Source organism: Zonotrichia leucophrys, unplaced genomic scaffold (genome assembly GCF_028769735.1).
Source record: "Zonotrichia leucophrys gambelii isolate GWCS_2022_RI unplaced genomic scaffold, RI_Zleu_2.0 Scaffold_169_101766, whole genome shotgun sequence".
NCBI lineage: Eukaryota > Metazoa > Chordata > Aves > Passeriformes > Passerellidae > Zonotrichia > Zonotrichia leucophrys.
This window is the reverse complement of record NW_026992374.1, coordinates 83,803-101,766: the sequence shown is the minus strand read 5'-3', so window position 1 is coordinate 101,766 and position 17,964 is coordinate 83,803. Positions and strand designations below refer to the sequence as shown.

The following is a 17,964-nucleotide window of genomic DNA, read 5'->3' as shown; positions in this document are numbered from 1 at the left end:
GCTCCCCCCTTGGGCAGGGCGGGGACGTTTCCCAGCGCAGCTTCCTCAGCCCCCAGGGACACCACGTGCTGCTGGAGATCGGGCCCAGGTGGGGATTTTGGGAAAAATTTGGGAATTTTGGGAAAATTTGGGAAAATTAGGGATTGTGGGAAATTTTGGGGCAGTTCAGGGGATTTTTTTGGGATTTTTTTGACATTTATTTGGATTTTATTTGGATTTTTTGGAGATTTTTTTCAGATTTTTTTTTATTTTTTGGGGGGATTTTTTTTATTTTTTGGAGGGATTTTTTAGTGAATTTTGGGGTTTTTTTGGGGGAAATTTTGGGGATTTTTTTGAAATTTATTTGGATTTTTTGGGGATTTTTTGGGATTTTTTGGGATTTTTTTGAAATTTATTTGGATTTTTTCGGGATTTTTTTCAGATTTTTTTGGGGGGATTTTTTGGGGAAATTTTTGGGGATTATTTTGGATTTTTGAGGGATTTTTTTGACTTTTATTTGGATTTTTTGGGGATTTTTTTTCAGAATTATTTTTATTTTTTGGGGGGATTTTTTAGTGAATTTTGGGGTTTTTTTTGGGAAATTTATTTGGATTTTTGGGGATTATTTTGGATTTTTGGGGGATTTTTTTCAGATTTATTTTGGATTTTTGGGGGATTTTTTGGGGATTATTTTGGATTTTTGAGGGATTTTTTTGACATTTATTTGGATTTTTTTGGGGATTTTTTTTTATTTTTTGGGGGTTTTTTTGGGAAATTTTAGGGGATTTTCTGAAATTTATTTGGATTTTTTGGGGATTATTTTGGATTTTTGAGGGATTTTTTGACATTTATTTGGATTTTTTTGGGATTTTTTTCAGATTTTTTTTTATTTTTTTGGGGGAAATTTTGGGGATTTTTTTGACATTTATTTGGATTTTTTGGGGATTTTTTTCAGAATTATTTTTATTTTTTCGGGGGATTTTTTAGTGAATTTTGGGGGTTTTTTTGGGAAATTTATTTGGATTTTCTGGGGATTATTTTGGATTTTTGGGGATTTTTTTCAGATTTATTTTGGATTTTTGGGGGATTTTTTGGGATTATTTTGAATTTTTGGGGGTTTTTTTTGACATTTATTTGGATTTTTTGGGGGATTTTTTTCAGATTTTTTTTTTTTTTTTGGTTTTTTTGGGGGAAATTTTGAGGGATTTTTTTGAAATTTATTTGGATTTTTTTGGGGGATTATTTTGGATTTTTGGGGATTTTTTTTGAAATTTATTTGGATTTTTTGGGGATTATTTTGGATTTTTTGGGGATTTTTTTGACATTTATTTGGATTTTTTGGGGATTTTTTTTATTTTTTTGGAGGGATTTTTTAGTGAATTTTGGGGGTTTTTTTGGGAAATTTTCAGGGATTTTTTTGAAATTTATTTGGATTTTTTGGGGATTTTTTTCAGATTTATTTTATTTTTTGGAGGGATTTTTTAGTGAATTTTGGGGGATTTTTTTGGGGATTTTTTAGGGGATTTTTTTGAAATTTATTTGGATTTTTTGGGGGATTATTTTGGATTTTTGAGGGATTTTTTTGACATTTATTTGGATTTTATTTGGATTTTTTGGGGATTTTTTTCAGAATTATTTTTATTTTTTGGGGGGATTTTTTAGTGAATTTTGGGGTTTTTTGGGAAATTTTGGGGAGGTCTTAGGGGGGATTTTTTGGGGATTATTTTGGATTTTTTGGGGATTTTTTTGGGATTTTTTTTATTTTTTGGTGAATTTTGGGAATTATTTTTGAAATTTATTTGGATTTTTTTGGGGATTATTTTGGATTTTTTGGGGATTTTTTTCAGAATTATTTTTATTTTTTGGGGGGATTTTTTAGTGAATTTTGGGGTTTTTTTGGGAAATTTTAGGGGATTTTTTTGGGGAAATTTTGAGGGATTTTTTTGAAATTTATTTGGATTTTTTGGGGATTTTTTTCAGAATTATTTTTATTTTTTGGGGGGATTTTTTAGTGAATTTTGGGTTTTTTTTGGGAAATTTTGGGGAGGTCTTCGGGGGTTTTTTTGGGGGAAATTTTGGGGATTTTTTTGAAATTTATTTTTATTTTTTGGGGGATTTTTTGGGGATTTTTTTGACATTTATTTGGATTTTTTGGGAATTTTTTTGATATTTCCTTTTATTTTTTTGGGGGTTTTTTGGGGGGAAATTTTAAGGAATTTTTTTGACATTTATTTGGATTTTTTTGCGATTTTTTTGGGATTTTTTTGACATTTATTTGGATTTTATTTGGATTTTTTGGAGATTTTTTTCAGATTTTTTTTTATTTTTTGGGGGGATTTTTTAGTGAATTTTGGGGGATTTTTTTGAAATTTATTTGGATTTTTTGGGATTTTTTTTGGATTTTTGGGGAATTTTTTTGAAATTTATTTGGATTTTATTTGGATTTTTTGGGGATTTTTTTTCAGAATTATTTTTATTTTTTGGGGGGATTTTTTAGTGAATTTTGGGAATTTTTTTGGGATTTTGGGGAGAATTTGAAGGAATTTTGGCCCCTGGAGCTTCCTGAGCCCCCAGGGACACCACGTGCTGCTGGAGATCGGGCCCAGGTGGGGATTTTGGGAATTTTGGGAAAATTTGGGATTGTGGGAAATTTTGGGGGAGTTCAGGGGATTTTTGAGGATTTTTTGGGGATTATTTTGGATTTTTGAGGGATTTTTTTGGACATTTATTTGGATTTTTTGGGGATTTTTTTCAGATTATTTTTTATTTTTGAGGGAAATTTTAGGGGATTTTTTGGGGAAATTTTGGGGATTTTTTTGAAATTTATTTGGATTTTTTGGGGATTTTTTTCAGATTTTTTTTTATTTTTTGGGGTTTTTTTGGGGGAAATTTTGAGGGATTTTTTTGAAATTTATTTGGATTTTTTGGGGCATTTTTTCAGATTCTTTTTTATTTTTTGGGGGATTTTTTAGTGAATTTTGGGGATTTTTTTGGGGAAATTTTGAGGGATTTTTTTGACGTTTATTTGGATTTTTTGGGGGATTATTTTGGATTTTTGAGGGATTTTTTTGACATTTATTTGGATTTTATTTGGATTTTTTGGGGATTTTTTTCAGAATTATTTTTATTTTTTGGGGGGATTTTTTAGTGAATTTTGGGAATTTTTTTTGAAATTTATTTGGATTTTTTGGGGATTATTTTGGATTTTTGGGGGATTTTTTTCAGATTTATTTTTATTTTTGGGGGATTTTTTTGAAATTTATTTGGATTTTTTGGGGATTTTTTTCAGATTTTTTTTTATTTTTTGGGGATTTTTTAGTGAATTTTGGGGTTTTTTGGGAAATTTTGATGAGGTCTTAGGGGGGATTTTTGGGGGATTTTTTGGGGATTTTTTTGAAATTTATTTGGATTTTTTGGGGATTATTTTGGATTTTTGAGGGATTTTTTGGGAAATTTATTTGGATTTTTTGGGAAATTTATTTGGATTTTTTTGGGGATTATTTTGGATGTTTGGGAGATTTCTTTTGAAATTTATTTGGATTTTTTTGGGGATTATTTTGGATTTTTTGGGGATTTTTTTCAGATTTTTTTTAATTTTTTGGGGGGGATTTTTTGGTGAATTTTGGGGGTTTTTTTTGAAATTTATTTGGATTTTTTGGGGATTATTTTGGATTTTTGGGGTATTTTTTTGAAATTTATTTGGATTTTTTGGGGATTATTTTGGATTTTTTGGGGGATTTTTTTCAGATTTTTTTTTATATTTTGGGGGGATTTTTTAGTGAATTTTGGGTTTTTTTGGGAAATTTTGATGAGGTCTTAGGGGGATTTTTTGGGGATTATTTTGGATTTTTTGGGGATTTTTTTGGGATTTTTTTTATTCTTTGGTGAATTTTGGGAATTATTTTTGAAATTTTTTGGGATTTTTTGGGGGATTCTTTTGGATTTTTTGGGATTTTTTTCAGATGTTTTTGGGATTTTTTGGGGGATTTTTTAGTGAATTTTGGGGGTTTTTTTGGAAAATTTATTTGGATTTTCTGGGGATTATTTTGGATTTTTGGGGGATTTTTTCAGATTTATTTTGGATTTTAGGGGATTTTTTGGGGATTATTTTGGATTTTTGCGGGATTTTTTTGACATTTATTTGGATTTTTTTGGGTGATTTTTTTTAGATTTTTTTTTTTTTTTTGGGGTTTTTTTTGGGAAATTTTCGGGGATTTTTTTGAAATTTATTTGGATTTTTTTGGGGATTATTTTGGATTTTTGAGGGATTTTTTTGACATTTATTTGGATTTTATTTGGATTTTTTTGGGGATTTTTTTTCAGAATTATTTTTATTTTTTGGGGGATTTTTTAGTGAATTTTGGGAATTTTTTTGGGGGATTTTGGGGAGAATTTGAAGGAATTTTGGCCCCTGGAGCTTCCTCAGCCCCCAGGGACACCACGTGCTGCTGGAGATCGGGCCCAGGTGGGGATTTTGGGGAAAATTTGGGAATTTTGGGAAAATTTGGGATTGTGGGAAATTTTGGGGCAGTTCAGGGGATTTTTGTGGGATTTTTTGGGGATTTTTTTGACATTTATTTGGATTTTATTTGGATTTTTTGGGGATTTTTTTTCAGAATTATTTTTATTTTTTGGGGGGATATTTTAGTGAATTTTCAGGGATTTTTTTTAAATTTATTTGGATTTTTTTGGGGATTATTTTGGATTTTTGGGGGATTTTTTTCAGATTTTTTTTATTTTTTGGGGGATTTTTTAGTGAATTTTGGGGTATTTTTTTGAAATTTATTTGGATTTTTTGGGGATTTTTTTCAGATTTTTTTTTATTTTTTGGGGGAAATTTTAGGGGATTTTTTGGGGAAATTTTAGGGGATTTTTTTGAAATTTATTTGGATTTTTTGGGGATTATTTTGGATTTTTGGGGGATTTTTTTCAGATTTTTTTTTATTTTTTGGGGGGATTTTTTAGTGAATTTTGGGGTCATTTTTTGGGATTTTTTAGGGGATTTTTTAGGGGATTTTTTTGAAATTTATTTGGATTTTTTGGGGATTATTTTGGATTTTTGGGGTTTTTTTTCAGATTTTTTTTATTTTTTGGAGGGATTTTTTAGTGAATTTTGGGGGTTTTTTTGGGAAATTTTAGGGATTTTCTGAAATTTATTTGGATTTTTTGGTGATTATTTTGGATTTTTGAGGGATTTTTTTCAGATTTATTTTTAATTTTTTTGGGGGGATTTTTTAGTGAATTTTGGGGTTTTTTTGGGGAAATTTATTTGGATTTTTTGGGGATTATTTTGGATGTTTGGGAGATTTCTTTTGAAATTTATTTGGATTTTTTTGGGGATTATTTTGGATTTTTTGGGGATTTTTTTAAGATTTTTTTTTTATTTTTTGGGGGGATTTTTTAGTGAATTTTGGGGTCATTTTTTGGGATTTCTTAGGGGATTTTTTAGGGGATTTTTTTGAAATTTATTTTGATTTTTTGGGGATTATTTTGGATTTTTGGGGGATTTTTTTCAGATTTATTTTTATTTTTGGGGGATTTTTTAGTGAATTTTGGGGGTCTTTTTTGGGAAATTTTAGGGGATTTTTTTGACATTTATTTGGATTTTTTTGGATTTTTTTTGGATTTTTGGGGATTTTTTGGATTTATTGGATTTGGGATTTTGGGGATAATTTAGTGTAATTATTAGCGATTTAATTAAATTATTGGGTTATTAACCAGTTGGGATTTTTTGGATTATTTGGTTTTTGGGGATTTTTTTGGGATTTTATGGGCATTTTTTAGTGGGAATTTTGTGGGAATTTATTTGGATTTTTTGGGGTATTAGCGAATTAATTTTCTTGAAATTTTTGGAATTTGTGTTTTTACAGCTTGGGGGTTTGACGTATCTGCACCAATGGGGTTGTCAATCAGGGGAATTTGGACCGATTTTAATGGGATTTTTTGGGGGTTTGGAATTTTGGCTAATTAAGGACATTAATTAGCTATAATTAATAATTAAGTTAATTAACGCCAGGTTGGGGCTGTACTCTCTGTACCAACTTGGGTTGCAGATTGGGGTTTTTGGGCATTTTATGATGGATTTTTGGCTAATTAAGGGTAATTAATTAGCACTAATTAATTAATTAGGGCTAATTAACCTCAGGCTTGGGGCTGTGCCACTGTTTGGGTGAAATTTGGGGAATTTTTGTTCATTTTTAGTGGGATTTTAATGGGAATTTTGGGATTTTTGGGGCTAATTAGTGCTAATAATTATGCTAATTAAGTAATTGGTTAATTACAGGCTTGGGGGTGCACCCCTGCAACCTTGTTGGGTTTTTTGGGATTTTTTTTGGGATTTTTGGGGATTTTTAGGGGATTTTGTGGGAATTTGGGATTTTTGGACTGATTAGGCTATAATTAATGCTAATTAATCGATTGTGTTAATTCAGGCTGGGGGTGTGCACACCCCTGTCACCAAGCTGTGTCGGATTGGGAATTTTTGGAGCATTTTTAGGGATTTTTTGGGAATTTTGGGATTTTTGGGTAATTAGTGCAATAATTCGGCTAATTAATTAATTAGGGCTAATTAACCCCAGGTTGGGGTTGTATCTCTCTGCTACCATTTGGGTTTTTGCAGGGGATTTTTTTGGGGATTTTATTTTGTGGGATTTTGATGGGAATTTCGGATTTTGGGGGCTGATTAATGCTATTAATTAAGCCTAATTAATTAATTGGTTAATTAACAGGCTGGGGGTTGTCAACCCCTGTCACCATTTTGGGATTTTTTGGGATTTTTTTGGGGATTTTTGGGGCATTTTTAGTGGGATTTTGATGGGAATTTCGGGATTTTTGGTGTGATTAGTGCTAGTAATTAATGCTAATTAATGAATTGTGTTAATTACAGGCTGGGGGTGTGCACACCCCTGTCCACCAACGCTGTGTTGGGATTTTTTTGGGATTTTTTTTGGGATTTTTGGGCCATTTTTAGTGGGATTTTGATGGGAATTTCGGGATTTTGGGGCTAATTAGTGCTAATAATTAGTGCTAATTAATTAATTAGGGTTAATTAACCCCAGGCTTGGGGCTGTATCTCTCTGCTACCATTTGGGTTTTTGCAGGGGATTTTTTTGGGGATTTTTGGGCCATTTTTAGTGGGATTTTGATGGGAATTTCGGGATTTTTGGGGCTAATTAGTGCTAATAATTAGTGCTAATTAATTAATTAGGGTTAATTAACCAGGCTGGGGGTTGTACACCCTGTCCACCAACCTTGTGGATTTTTTGGGATTTATTTTTGGGGATTTTTAGGGGATTTTGATGGGAATTTCGGGATTTTGGCTAATTAAGGCTAATAATTAGTGCTAATTAATTGAATTAGGTTAATTAACCCCAGGTGGGGTGTACTCCCCTGCCCACCATTGTGGATTTTTTGGAGGGATTTTTTTGGGGATTTTTAGTGGGATTTTGATGGGAATTTCGGGATTTTTGGGGCTAATTAGTGCTAATAATTAGTGCTAATTAATTAATTAGGGCTAATTAACCCCAGGCTTGGGGCTGTATCTCTCTGCTACCATTTGGGTTTTTGCAGGGGATTTTTTTGGGGTTTTTTTGGGGATTTTTAGTGGGATTTTGATGGGAATTTTGCGATTTTTTGACTAATTAATCCTAATAATTAATGCTAATTAATGAATTGTGTTAATTACAGGCTGGGGGTGTGCACACCCCTGTCCACCAATGCTGTGTCCCTGTGCCACGCGGCCGGGCTGAGCCGGGTGCAGCGTCTGGAGAGATCCCGCAGGATCCTGCTGCAGGTGGGGCCAGGAATGCCCAAAAATCCCCAAAAAATCCCAAAAATTCCTCAAAAATTCCTCAAAAATTCCTCAAAAAATTTCCCAAAAATTCCCCAAAAATTCCTCAAAAAATTCCCCAAAAATTCCCCAAAATTTCCTCAAAAATTCTTCAAAAAATCACTAAAAAATTTCCCCAAAAATGCCAAAAATTCCCTAACCAAAAATTCCGCAAAATTCCTCAAAAATTCCTTAAAAAATTCCCAAAATTCCCAAAATTCCCCAAAAAATTGCCAAAAAATCGTAAAAATTTCCCCAAAAATTCCCCAAAAATGTCAAAAAAATGCCCAAAAAATCACAAAATTTGCCAAAAAATATCCCCCAAAATGCATTCCAAAATTTCACCCAAAGCCAAAAATTCAAAAATCCAAAATTCCCAAAATTCTCCCTAAAAATTCCCCTAAAATTTCCCCAACGTTTCCCCCAAAAATGCAAAAAAATTCCCAATAAATTCCCCAAAAAATTCCCCAAAAAATTTCCCAAAATCTCCTCCCAAATAATTTCCCCAAAAATGCAAAAAAATTTCCCAAAAATTCCCCCTAACCCCAAAAGTCCCCAAATTCCCCAAAATTCCCCCAAATTCCCCAAAAATTCCTCAAAAATTCCCCAAAAATTCCCAAAAATTCCCCAAAAATTCCTCAAAAATTCCTCAAAAAATTTCCCAAAATTTCCTCAAAATTTCCCCAAAAATGCAAAAGAAAAATCACAAGAATTGCCCCAAAAATGCCAAAAAGTTCCCCCAAAAATTCCCAAAATTTGCAGAAAATTCCCCTAAAAATTCCCCCAAAATTCCCTTAAGATGCCCAAAAATTTTCCTCAAAAATGCCAAAAAATGCCCCGAAAAATCACAAAAAATGCCAAAAAAATCCCCCCAAAATGTCTTCAAAATTTCCCCAGAAATGCAAAAAAAATCCCCAAAAATTCCCCCAAAATGCCTCAAAAATGCCAAAAATTCCCCAAAAATCCCCAAAAATTCTCCTAAAATTCCCCAAAAATTCCCAAAAAAATCCTCAAAAATTTCCCAAAATTTCCTCAAGATTTCACCAAAAATGCAAAAAAAATCCCAAAAATTTCGCCCCAAAAATGCCAAAAATTTCCCCCTAAAATTCCCAAAATTCGCAGAAAATTCCCCTAAAAATTCCCCCCAAAATTTCCTTAAAATGCCCAAAAATTCCCCCAAAAATTCCCCAAAAATCCCAAAAAAATCTCCCAAAATTCCCAGAAAATTCCCCCAAAAATAAAAAAAGCCAAAAAAACTCCCCAAAATTTCCTCAAATTTCACCAAAAATGCAAAAAAAAATTTCCCAAAAATTTCTCAAAAAATTCCCCAAAATTTCCTAAAGATTTCCCCAAAAATGCAAAAAAAACCCCACAAAAAATTCCCCCCCAAAATGTCCCCAATGTCCCCGTTGTCCCCAGTGTCCCCAATCCTCCCCATGTCCCCAAATGCCCCAAAACCTCCCCAGAGTCCCCAATGTCCCCAATGTCCCCTCAGTGTCCCCAACGTCCCTTCAATGTCCCCAATGTCCCCAACATTCCCAATGTCCCCAATGTCCCTGACTCCATTCATGTCCCCAATTCTCACATTGTCCCCAGTGTCCCCATTCCCTGTGATGTCCCCAGTGTCCCCAATGTCTGCAAACCCTCCCAATGTCCTCAATGTCCCCAATGTCCCCAACCCCCTCAGTGTCCCCATTGTTCCCATGGTCTTCAAAGTCCCCAATGTCCCCAATGTCCCCAACTCCCACGTTGTCCCCAGTGTCCTCAATGTCCCCAAAATGTTCTCAATGTCCTCAATGTCTGCAAACCCCCCCAATGTTCTCAAATGTCCCCAATCCCCCAGAGTCCCCAATGTCCCCAATGTTCCTGACTCCATTAATGTCCCCAATGTCCCCAATTCCCACATTGTCCCCACTGTCCCCAATGTCCCCAATGTCTGCAAATCCTCCAATGTCCCCAATGTCTCCAGTGTACCCAATGTCCCCAACATTCCCAATGTCCCCAAATGTCCCCACTGTCCCTTGTGTGTCCCCAATGTCCCCAATACCTCTGATGTCCCCAATGTCCCCAATCCCCCCCAATGTCCCCAACATTCCCAATGTCCCCAATGTCCTCAATCCCCAAATGTCCCCACTGTCCCCAATGTCCCCAATATCTGCAAACCCCCCAATGTCCCCAATGTCCCCAATGTCCCCAATGTCCCCAACATTCCCAGTGTCCCCAGTGTCCCTGACTCCATTCATGTCCCCAATGCCCCCAATGTCCCTGGTGTTCCCCATGTCCCCAACATTCCCTGTGTCCCCAATGTCCCCAATGTCCCCAATGTCCTCAATGTCCCCAAACCCCCAAAGTCCTCAATGTCCCCAATGCCCCCAGTATCCCCAATGTCCCCAATGTCCCTGGTGTCCCCAATGTCCCCAAGTGTCCCCAGTGTCCCCAACATTCCTAATGTCCCCGAAGTCCTCAATGTCCCCAAATCCCCAAAGTCCTCAATGTCCCCAGCATCCCCAATGTCCCCAATGTCCCCACTGTCCCCAATGTCCCCAATGTCCCCACTGTCCCCTGTGTGTCCCCAGCTGTCGTCCCCAGTGTCCTCAATGTCCCCAATGTCCCCAGTGTCCCCAATGTCCCCAATGTCCCCAATGTCTCCAGTGTCCCCAGTGTCCCACTGTCCCCTGTGTGTCCCCAATGTCCCCACTGTCCCCAATCCCCCCAATCCCCCAATGTCCCCAATGTCCCCAGTGTCTCCAATGTCCCCACAATGTCCCCAATGCCCCCAAATGTCCCCGCTGTCCCCAACATTCCCAATGTCCCCAATGTCTCCAATGTTCTCAATCCCCAAATGTCCCCACTGTCCCCAATGTCCCCACTGTCCCCAATGTCCCCAATGTCCCCAGTGTCCCCAATGTCCCCAATGTCCCCAATGTCCCCAATGTCCCCCAGTGTCCCCAAATGTCCCCCCCAATGTCCCCAATGTCCCAATGTCCCCAGTGTCCCCAGTGTCCCCAACATTCCCAGTCCCCCCAATGTCCCCACTGTCCCAACATCTAATGTCCCCGAAGTCCTCAATGTCCCAAACCCCCAAGTCCTCAATGTCCCCAATGTCCCCAATGTCCCCTGTTTTCCCAGCTGCCCGTCTGCAACTGTCCTCAATGCCCCCAGTGTCCCCAGTGTCCCCAATGCCCTTCAATGTCTCCAATGTCCCCAGTGTCCTCATGTCCCCATGTCTGCAAACCCCCCAATGTCCCCAACATTCCCAATCCCCAATGTCCCCTGTGTCCCACTGTCGTCCCCGGTGTCCCCGGACGCCCGTGTCCGTCTGTCCCGCGCTCTCCGTGACCCGGTGACAGAGCAGGAGTACCCCGAGCCCTTGGGGACCTTCGATGTCCCCTCTGTGCCCGTCCCTGTCACCACCATCGACGTGCTGGGCCGGGACAGGACCTGGGGAGGCGGACAGTGGGCTGGGACATGGGGAATGGGACAGTGGGGACAGTGGGGACATGTGGGGACATGGGGATGGGACTTGGGGACAGTGGGGACACGGGGACATGGGGACAGTGGGGACAGTGGGGACATTGGGGACAGTGGGGACAGTGGGGATTGGGACAGTGGGACATCAATGGGAATTGGAGGACATGGGGACAATGGGGGGATTGGGACATGGGGACATGGGGACATCAATGGGGACATTGGGGGAGGACATATGGGGACAGTGGGATGGACATTGGGGACATTGGGGACAGTGGGGACAGTGGAGTGGGGAATTGGGGGATTGGGGACATTGGGGACAGTGGGGACATTGGGGACATTGGGGACAGTGGGGACAGTGAGGGATTGGGGGACAGTGGGGACATTGGGGACAGAGAGCCCTGAGGGAGGCGGACGCTGAGCTGGGTGAGGGACAGGGGACAGTGGGGACATTGGGGACATTGGGGACATTGGGGACAGTGGGGACAATGGGGACAGTGGGGACAGCGGGGACAATGGGGGGATTGGGGACATTGGGGGGATTGGGGACGTTGGGGACAGTGGGGGGATTGGGGACATTGTGGGGACAGTGGGGACATTGGGGACATTGGGGGATTGGGGACAGTGGGGGACAGTGGGGACATTGGGGACACTGGGGACATCAATGGGGATTGGGGACATTGGGGACATTGGGGGATTGGGGACAGTGGGGACATTGGGGACAGAGAGCCCTGAGGGAGGCGGACGCTGAGCTGGGTGAGAGGGGACAGTGGGGACATCAATGGGGACATTGGGGACAGTGGGGGGACATTGGGGACATTGAGGGGGATTGGGGACAGTGGGGACGTTGGGGGGATTGGGGACATTGGGAGGACTGGGGACATCAATGGGGACATTGGCGGGATTGGGGGACAATGGGGGGACATTGGGGACATCAATGGGGATTGGGGACAGTGGGGACATTGGGGACATTGGGGGGATTGGGGACATTGGGGACAGTGGGGACATTGGGGGATTGGGGACATTGGGGACATTGAGGGCATTGCAGGAATTGGGGACATTGGGGACATCAATGGGGACATTGGGGGGATTGGGGGACGATGGGGGGACATTGGGGACATCAATGGGGATTGGGGACAGTGGGGACATTGGGGACAGTGGGGACAGTGGGGGATTGGGGACGTTGGGGACATTGGGGACAGTGGGGGGGTTAGGGGGATTGGGGACAGTGGGGGACATTGGGGACAGAGAGCCCTGAGGGAGACGGACACTGAGCTGGGTGAGGGACTTGGGGACAGTGAGGGGCTTGGGGACATTTGGGGACATTAATGGGGACATTGGGGGGAGTGGGGACAGTGGGGACAATCGGGGACATTGGGGACATTTTGGGGACATTGGGGACATCAATGGGGATTGGGGACACTGAGGGGACAGTGGGGACAGTGGGGACACAGGGTGGGTTGGGGACACTGAGAGGACACTGAGGGGACATTGGGAGCGAGCGGGGACACCTGGAATTTTTTGGGATTTTTTTATTTAATTTTTGGGGATCTTTTGGGGATTTTTTTCGGGAAATATTTGGGGAATTTTTATGGAACTATTTTTTGGGGGATTTTTTTTGGGAATTTTTTTTTTGTGATTTTTTGGTGATTTTTTGGTGATTTTTTTTTGGTGATTTTTTGTGATTTTTTGGTGATTTTTTGGTGATTTTTTTGGATTTTTTTGGTGATTTTTTTGGTGATTTTTTGGTGATTTTTTGGTGATTTTTTGGGTGATTTTTTGGGATTTTTCGGGAATTTTTTGGTTATTTTTTGGGGATTTTTTTGGGGATTTTTTGGGGATTTTCTGAGCTATTTTTGGGGATTTTTTGGGATTTTTTGGTGATTTTTTGGTGATTTTTTTGGCGATTTTTTAGGGATTTTTTGAGGCGATTTTTAGGGATTTTTTTGTGATTTTTGGTGATTTTTTGGTGATTTTTTGGTGGGGGTTTTTTGGTGATTTTTTTGTGATTTTTGGTGATTTTTTTGGGATTTTTTTGGGATTTTTTTGGTGATTTTTGGTGATTTTTTGTGATTTTTTGGTGATTTTTGGGATTTTTTTGGTGATTTTTTGGTGATTTTTTTGGTGATTTTTTTGGGATTTTTGGGGGATTTTTGGTGTTTTTTTTGTGATTTTTTTGGTGATTTTTTGGTGATTTTTTTGTGATTTTTTTGGTGATTTTTTGGTGATTTTTTTGGTGATTTTTTGGTGATTTTTGGTGATTTTTTTTGTGATTTTTTTGGTGATTTTTGGGTGATTTTTTGGTTATTTTCCTGGTGCTTTTTGGGGGATTTTTTTGGTGATTTTTTGGGTATTTTTTGGTGATTTTTTTGGTGATTTTTTGGTGATTTTTTTGGGATTTTTGGGGGATTTTTGGTGGATTTTTTGGTGATTTTTCGTGATTTTTTTTGTGATTTTTGGTGATTTTTTTGTGATTTTTTGGTGATTTTTTGTGATTTTTTTGGTGATTTTTTGTGATTTTTTGGGGATTTTTTTGGGATTTTTTTGTGATTTTTTTGGGGATTTTTTGGGGATTTTTTTGTGATTTTTTGGTGATTTTTTTAGGTTTTTTTTTGTGATTTTTGGTGATTTTTTTGTGATTTTTTGGTGATTTTTTCCCCCCTTTTCCAGGCCTGGCCTTTGACTCGTGGGATCTGGAATTTTACACTCAGCTTTTCCAAAAAGCCGGGAGGAACCCGACCTCCGTGGAGCTCTTTGACCTGGCCCAGAGCAACAGGTGAGCCCAAAAAACACCCAAAAAACACCAAAATCCAAAAAAACCATAAAAATCCTACAAAATCCCAGTGAAATCCTGCAAAAATCCCACAAAAATCCCATAAAAATCCATAAAAATCCCATAAAAATCCCACAAAAATCTCATAAAAATCCCACAAAAATCCCACAAAAATCCCACAAAAATCCCATAAAAATCCCACAAAAATCCCACAAAAATCCTACAAAAATCCCACAAAAATCCCATAAAAATCCCTCAAAAATTCCCCAAAAATCCCATAAAAATCCCACAAAAATCCCACAAAAATCCCATTAAAATCCCATTAAAATCCCACAAAAATCCCACAAAAATCCCACAAAAATCCCATAAAAATCCCACAAAAATCCCACAAAAATCCCACAAAAATCCCATAAAAATCCCACAAAAATCCCATAAAAATCCCACAAAAATCCCACAAAAATCCCATTAAAATCCCATTAAAATCCCACAAAAATCCCATAAAAATCTCACAAAAATCCCACAAAAATCCCACAAAAATCCCATAAAAATCCCATAAAAATCCCTTAAAAAATCCCATAAAAATCCCACAAAAAACCCGCAAAGATCCTTAAAAATCCCATAAAAATTCTACAAAAAATCCCACAAAACTCACACAAAAATCCAATAAAAATCCCATAAAAATCGTACAAAAATCCCACGAAAATCCCACAAAAATCCCACCAAATTCTCACAAAAATCTCGCAAAAATCCCACAAAAATCCCATTAAAATCCTACAAAAATCCCATTAAAAATCCCACAAAAATCCCAAAAAAATCCCACAAAAATCCCATAAAAATCCCATAAAAATCCCACAAAAATCCCATAAAAATCCCATAAAAATCCATAAAAATCCCATAAAAATCCCACAAAAATCCCATAAAAATCCCACAAAAATCCCATAAAAATTACACAAAAATCCCATAAAAATCCCATAAAAATCCACAAAAATCCCATAAAAATCCCACAAAAATCCCACAAAAATTCCATAAAAATCCCATAAAAATCCCACAAAAATCCCACAAAAATCCCACAAAAATCCCATTAAAATCCCATTAAAATCCCACAAAAATCCCATAAAAATCTCATAAAAATCCCATAAAATGGCACAAAATGCCCATAAAAATCCCATAGAAATGGCACAAAAATCCCGCAAAGATCCCTTAAAAATCCCATAAAAATTCTACAAAAAATCCCACAAAACTCACACAAAAATCCAATAAAAATCCCATAAAAATCGTACAAAAATCCCACGAAAATCCCAAAAAAATCCCACCAAATTCTCACAAAAATCTCGCAAAAATCTCACAAAAATCCCATTAAAATCTCACAAAAATCTCATAAAAATCCCTTAAAAATCCCACAAAAATCCCTTAAAAATCCCTTAAAAATCCCACAAAAATCTGCTAAAAATCCATAAAAATCCCACAAAAATCCCATAAAAATCCCATAAAAATCCCACAAAAATCCCACAAAAATCCCATAAAAATCCCAGAAAAATCCCACAAAAATCCCATAAAAATCCCATAAAATTCCCATAAAAATCCCAGAAAATTCCCACAAAAATCCCAGAAAATTCCCACAAAAATCCCAGAAAAATCCCATAAAAATCCCACCAAAATCCCACAAAAATCCCATAAAAATCCCACTGAAATCCTAAAAAAATCTCCAAAAAAATTCCCCAAAATTCCCCAAGAAATCCCTAAAACCTCAAAAAAAACCCCCCAAATTTTCCCCCAAAACGCGCGATGACGTCACACCGATGACGTCATACCTCTCCCCCCCGCAGCGAGCACAGCCGCCATTGGTTCTTCCGCGGTCACGTGACCATTGATGGCCGGCCGGTGGGCGTGTCCCTGTTCCGCTCCCTGATGGACACCCAGAGCTCCTCCCACCCCAACAACGTCATCAAGTTCTGCGACAACAGCAGGTGTGACGTCATAGACACACCTGGGGACGGGTGTGACGTCATAGATACACCTGGGGACGGGTGTGACGTCATAGACACACCTGGGGACGGGTGTGACGTCATAGACACGCCTGTGACGTCATAGACACACCTGGGGACGGGTGTGACGTCATAGACATGCATGGGGAGGGGTGTGACGTCATATACACACCTGTGACGTCATAGACACACCTGGGGGTTACTGTGACATCATAGACACGCCTGTGATGTCATAGGCACACCTGGGGACACGTGTGACATCGTAGATACACCTGGGGACGGGTGTGACGTCATAGACACACCTGGGACAGGTGTGACGTCATAGACACACATGGGGAGGGGTGTGACATCATAGACACACCTGTGACGTCATAGACACACATGGGGAGGGGTGTGACATCATAGACACACCTGTGACGTCATAGACACACCTGGGGATGGATATGATGTCATATACACATCTGTGACGTCATAGACACACCTGGGACATCATAGACACACCCGGGGATGGATGTGATGTCATAGACACAACTGGGAAAGGGTGTGACGTCATATGCACACTTTGGGATGGGTGTGACGTCATAGACACACCTGTGACGTCATAGACACACCTGGGGACGGGTGTGACGTCATAGACACACCTGGCTGGGATTTTGGGGTGAATTTTGGGGTGAATTTTGGGGTGAATTTTGGGATTTTTTGGGTGTTATTTTTTGGGGTTTTTTTGGAGGTTATTTGGGGTGAATTTTGTTGATTTTTGGGAGTTATTTGGGGTGAATTTTTGGGTTTTTTTGGGGTGCATTTTGGGTTGAATTTCCCCGATTTCATTCCCTTTCCCCCCAGCGCCATCCGCGGCGTCCCCGTGGCCGCGCTGTGGCCGCAGAGCCCGGCCGGGCCCGGCCCCTACGAGAGGAGAACGAGCGTCCGGCACGTGACCTTCACTGCCGAGACACACAACTTCCCCACCGGTCAGTCTGGGGTCACCTGGGGTCACACAGGGGTCACGGGGTCACTCAGGGGTCACTCAGCGTCCGGCACGTGACCTTCACTGCAGAGACACACAACTTCCCCACCGGTCAGTCTGGGGTCAGAGGTCATCCTGGGGTCATCTGGGGTCAGCCGGGGGTCATTGGGAATGGTCAGGGGTCACTCAGGTCATGGGGTCACTCAGGGGTCACTCAGTGTCCGGCACGTGACCTTCACTGCAGAGACACACAACTTCCCCACCGGTCAGTCTGGGGTCACCTGGGGTCACACAGGGGTCATGGGGTCAGCCAAGGGTCATGGGGTCACTCAGGGGTCACTCAGCGTCCGGCACGTGACCTTCACTGCAGAGACACACAACTTCCCCACCGGTCAGTCTGGGGTCACCTGGGGTCATGGGGTCATCAGGGGTCAGCCAGGGGTCACACAGGGGTCATGGGGTCACTCAGGGGTCACTCAGTGTCCGGCACGTGACCTTCACCGCCAAGACACACAACTTCCCCACCGGTCAGTCTGGGGTCAAAGGTCATCACTGGGGTCATCTGGGGTCAGCCAGGGGTCATTGGGAATGGTCAGGGGTCACTGGGAATGGTCAGGGGTCACGGGGTCACTCAGGGGTCACTCAGCGTCCGGCACGTGACCTTCACCGCCGAGACACACAACTTCCCCACGGGTCAGTCTGGGGTCAAAGGTCATCACTGGGGTCATCTGGGGTCATGGGGTCACTCAGGGGTCACTCAGCGTCCGGCACGTGACCTTCATTGCAGAGACACACAACTTCCCCACCGGTCAGTCTGGGGTCACCTGGGGTCACGGGGTCACTCAGGTCATGGGGTCACTCAGGGGTCACTCAGCGTCCGGCACGTGACCTTCACCGCAGAGACGCACAACTTCCCCACCGGTCAGTCTGGGGTCACCTGGGGTCACACAGGGGTCATCTGGGGTCA

The 17,964-nt window shown here is 40.2% G+C and overlaps 1 protein-coding gene across 1 annotated transcript in view; it reads left to right on the top strand.

Annotated features, from left to right (window-relative positions):
• Positions 1-5: 5 nt before the first annotated feature.
• PFAS (phosphoribosylformylglycinamidine synthase) overlaps positions 6-17,964 on the top strand; it is a gene marked incomplete at its 5' end in the record, with an annotated part of 82,197 nt that continues 64,238 nt past the window's right edge. The window contains 7 exons of the mRNA XM_064738090.1: positions 6-88; positions 7,666-7,771; positions 11,091-11,241; positions 11,996-12,031; positions 13,946-14,051; positions 15,875-16,015; positions 16,877-17,001. Coding sequence (XP_064594160.1) covers positions 6-88; positions 7,666-7,771; positions 11,091-11,241; positions 11,996-12,031; positions 13,946-14,051; positions 15,875-16,015; positions 16,877-17,001 — 748 coding nt within the window. The remainder of the gene's footprint in view (positions 89-7,665; positions 7,772-11,090; positions 11,242-11,995; positions 12,032-13,945; positions 14,052-15,874; positions 16,016-16,876; positions 17,002-17,964) is intronic.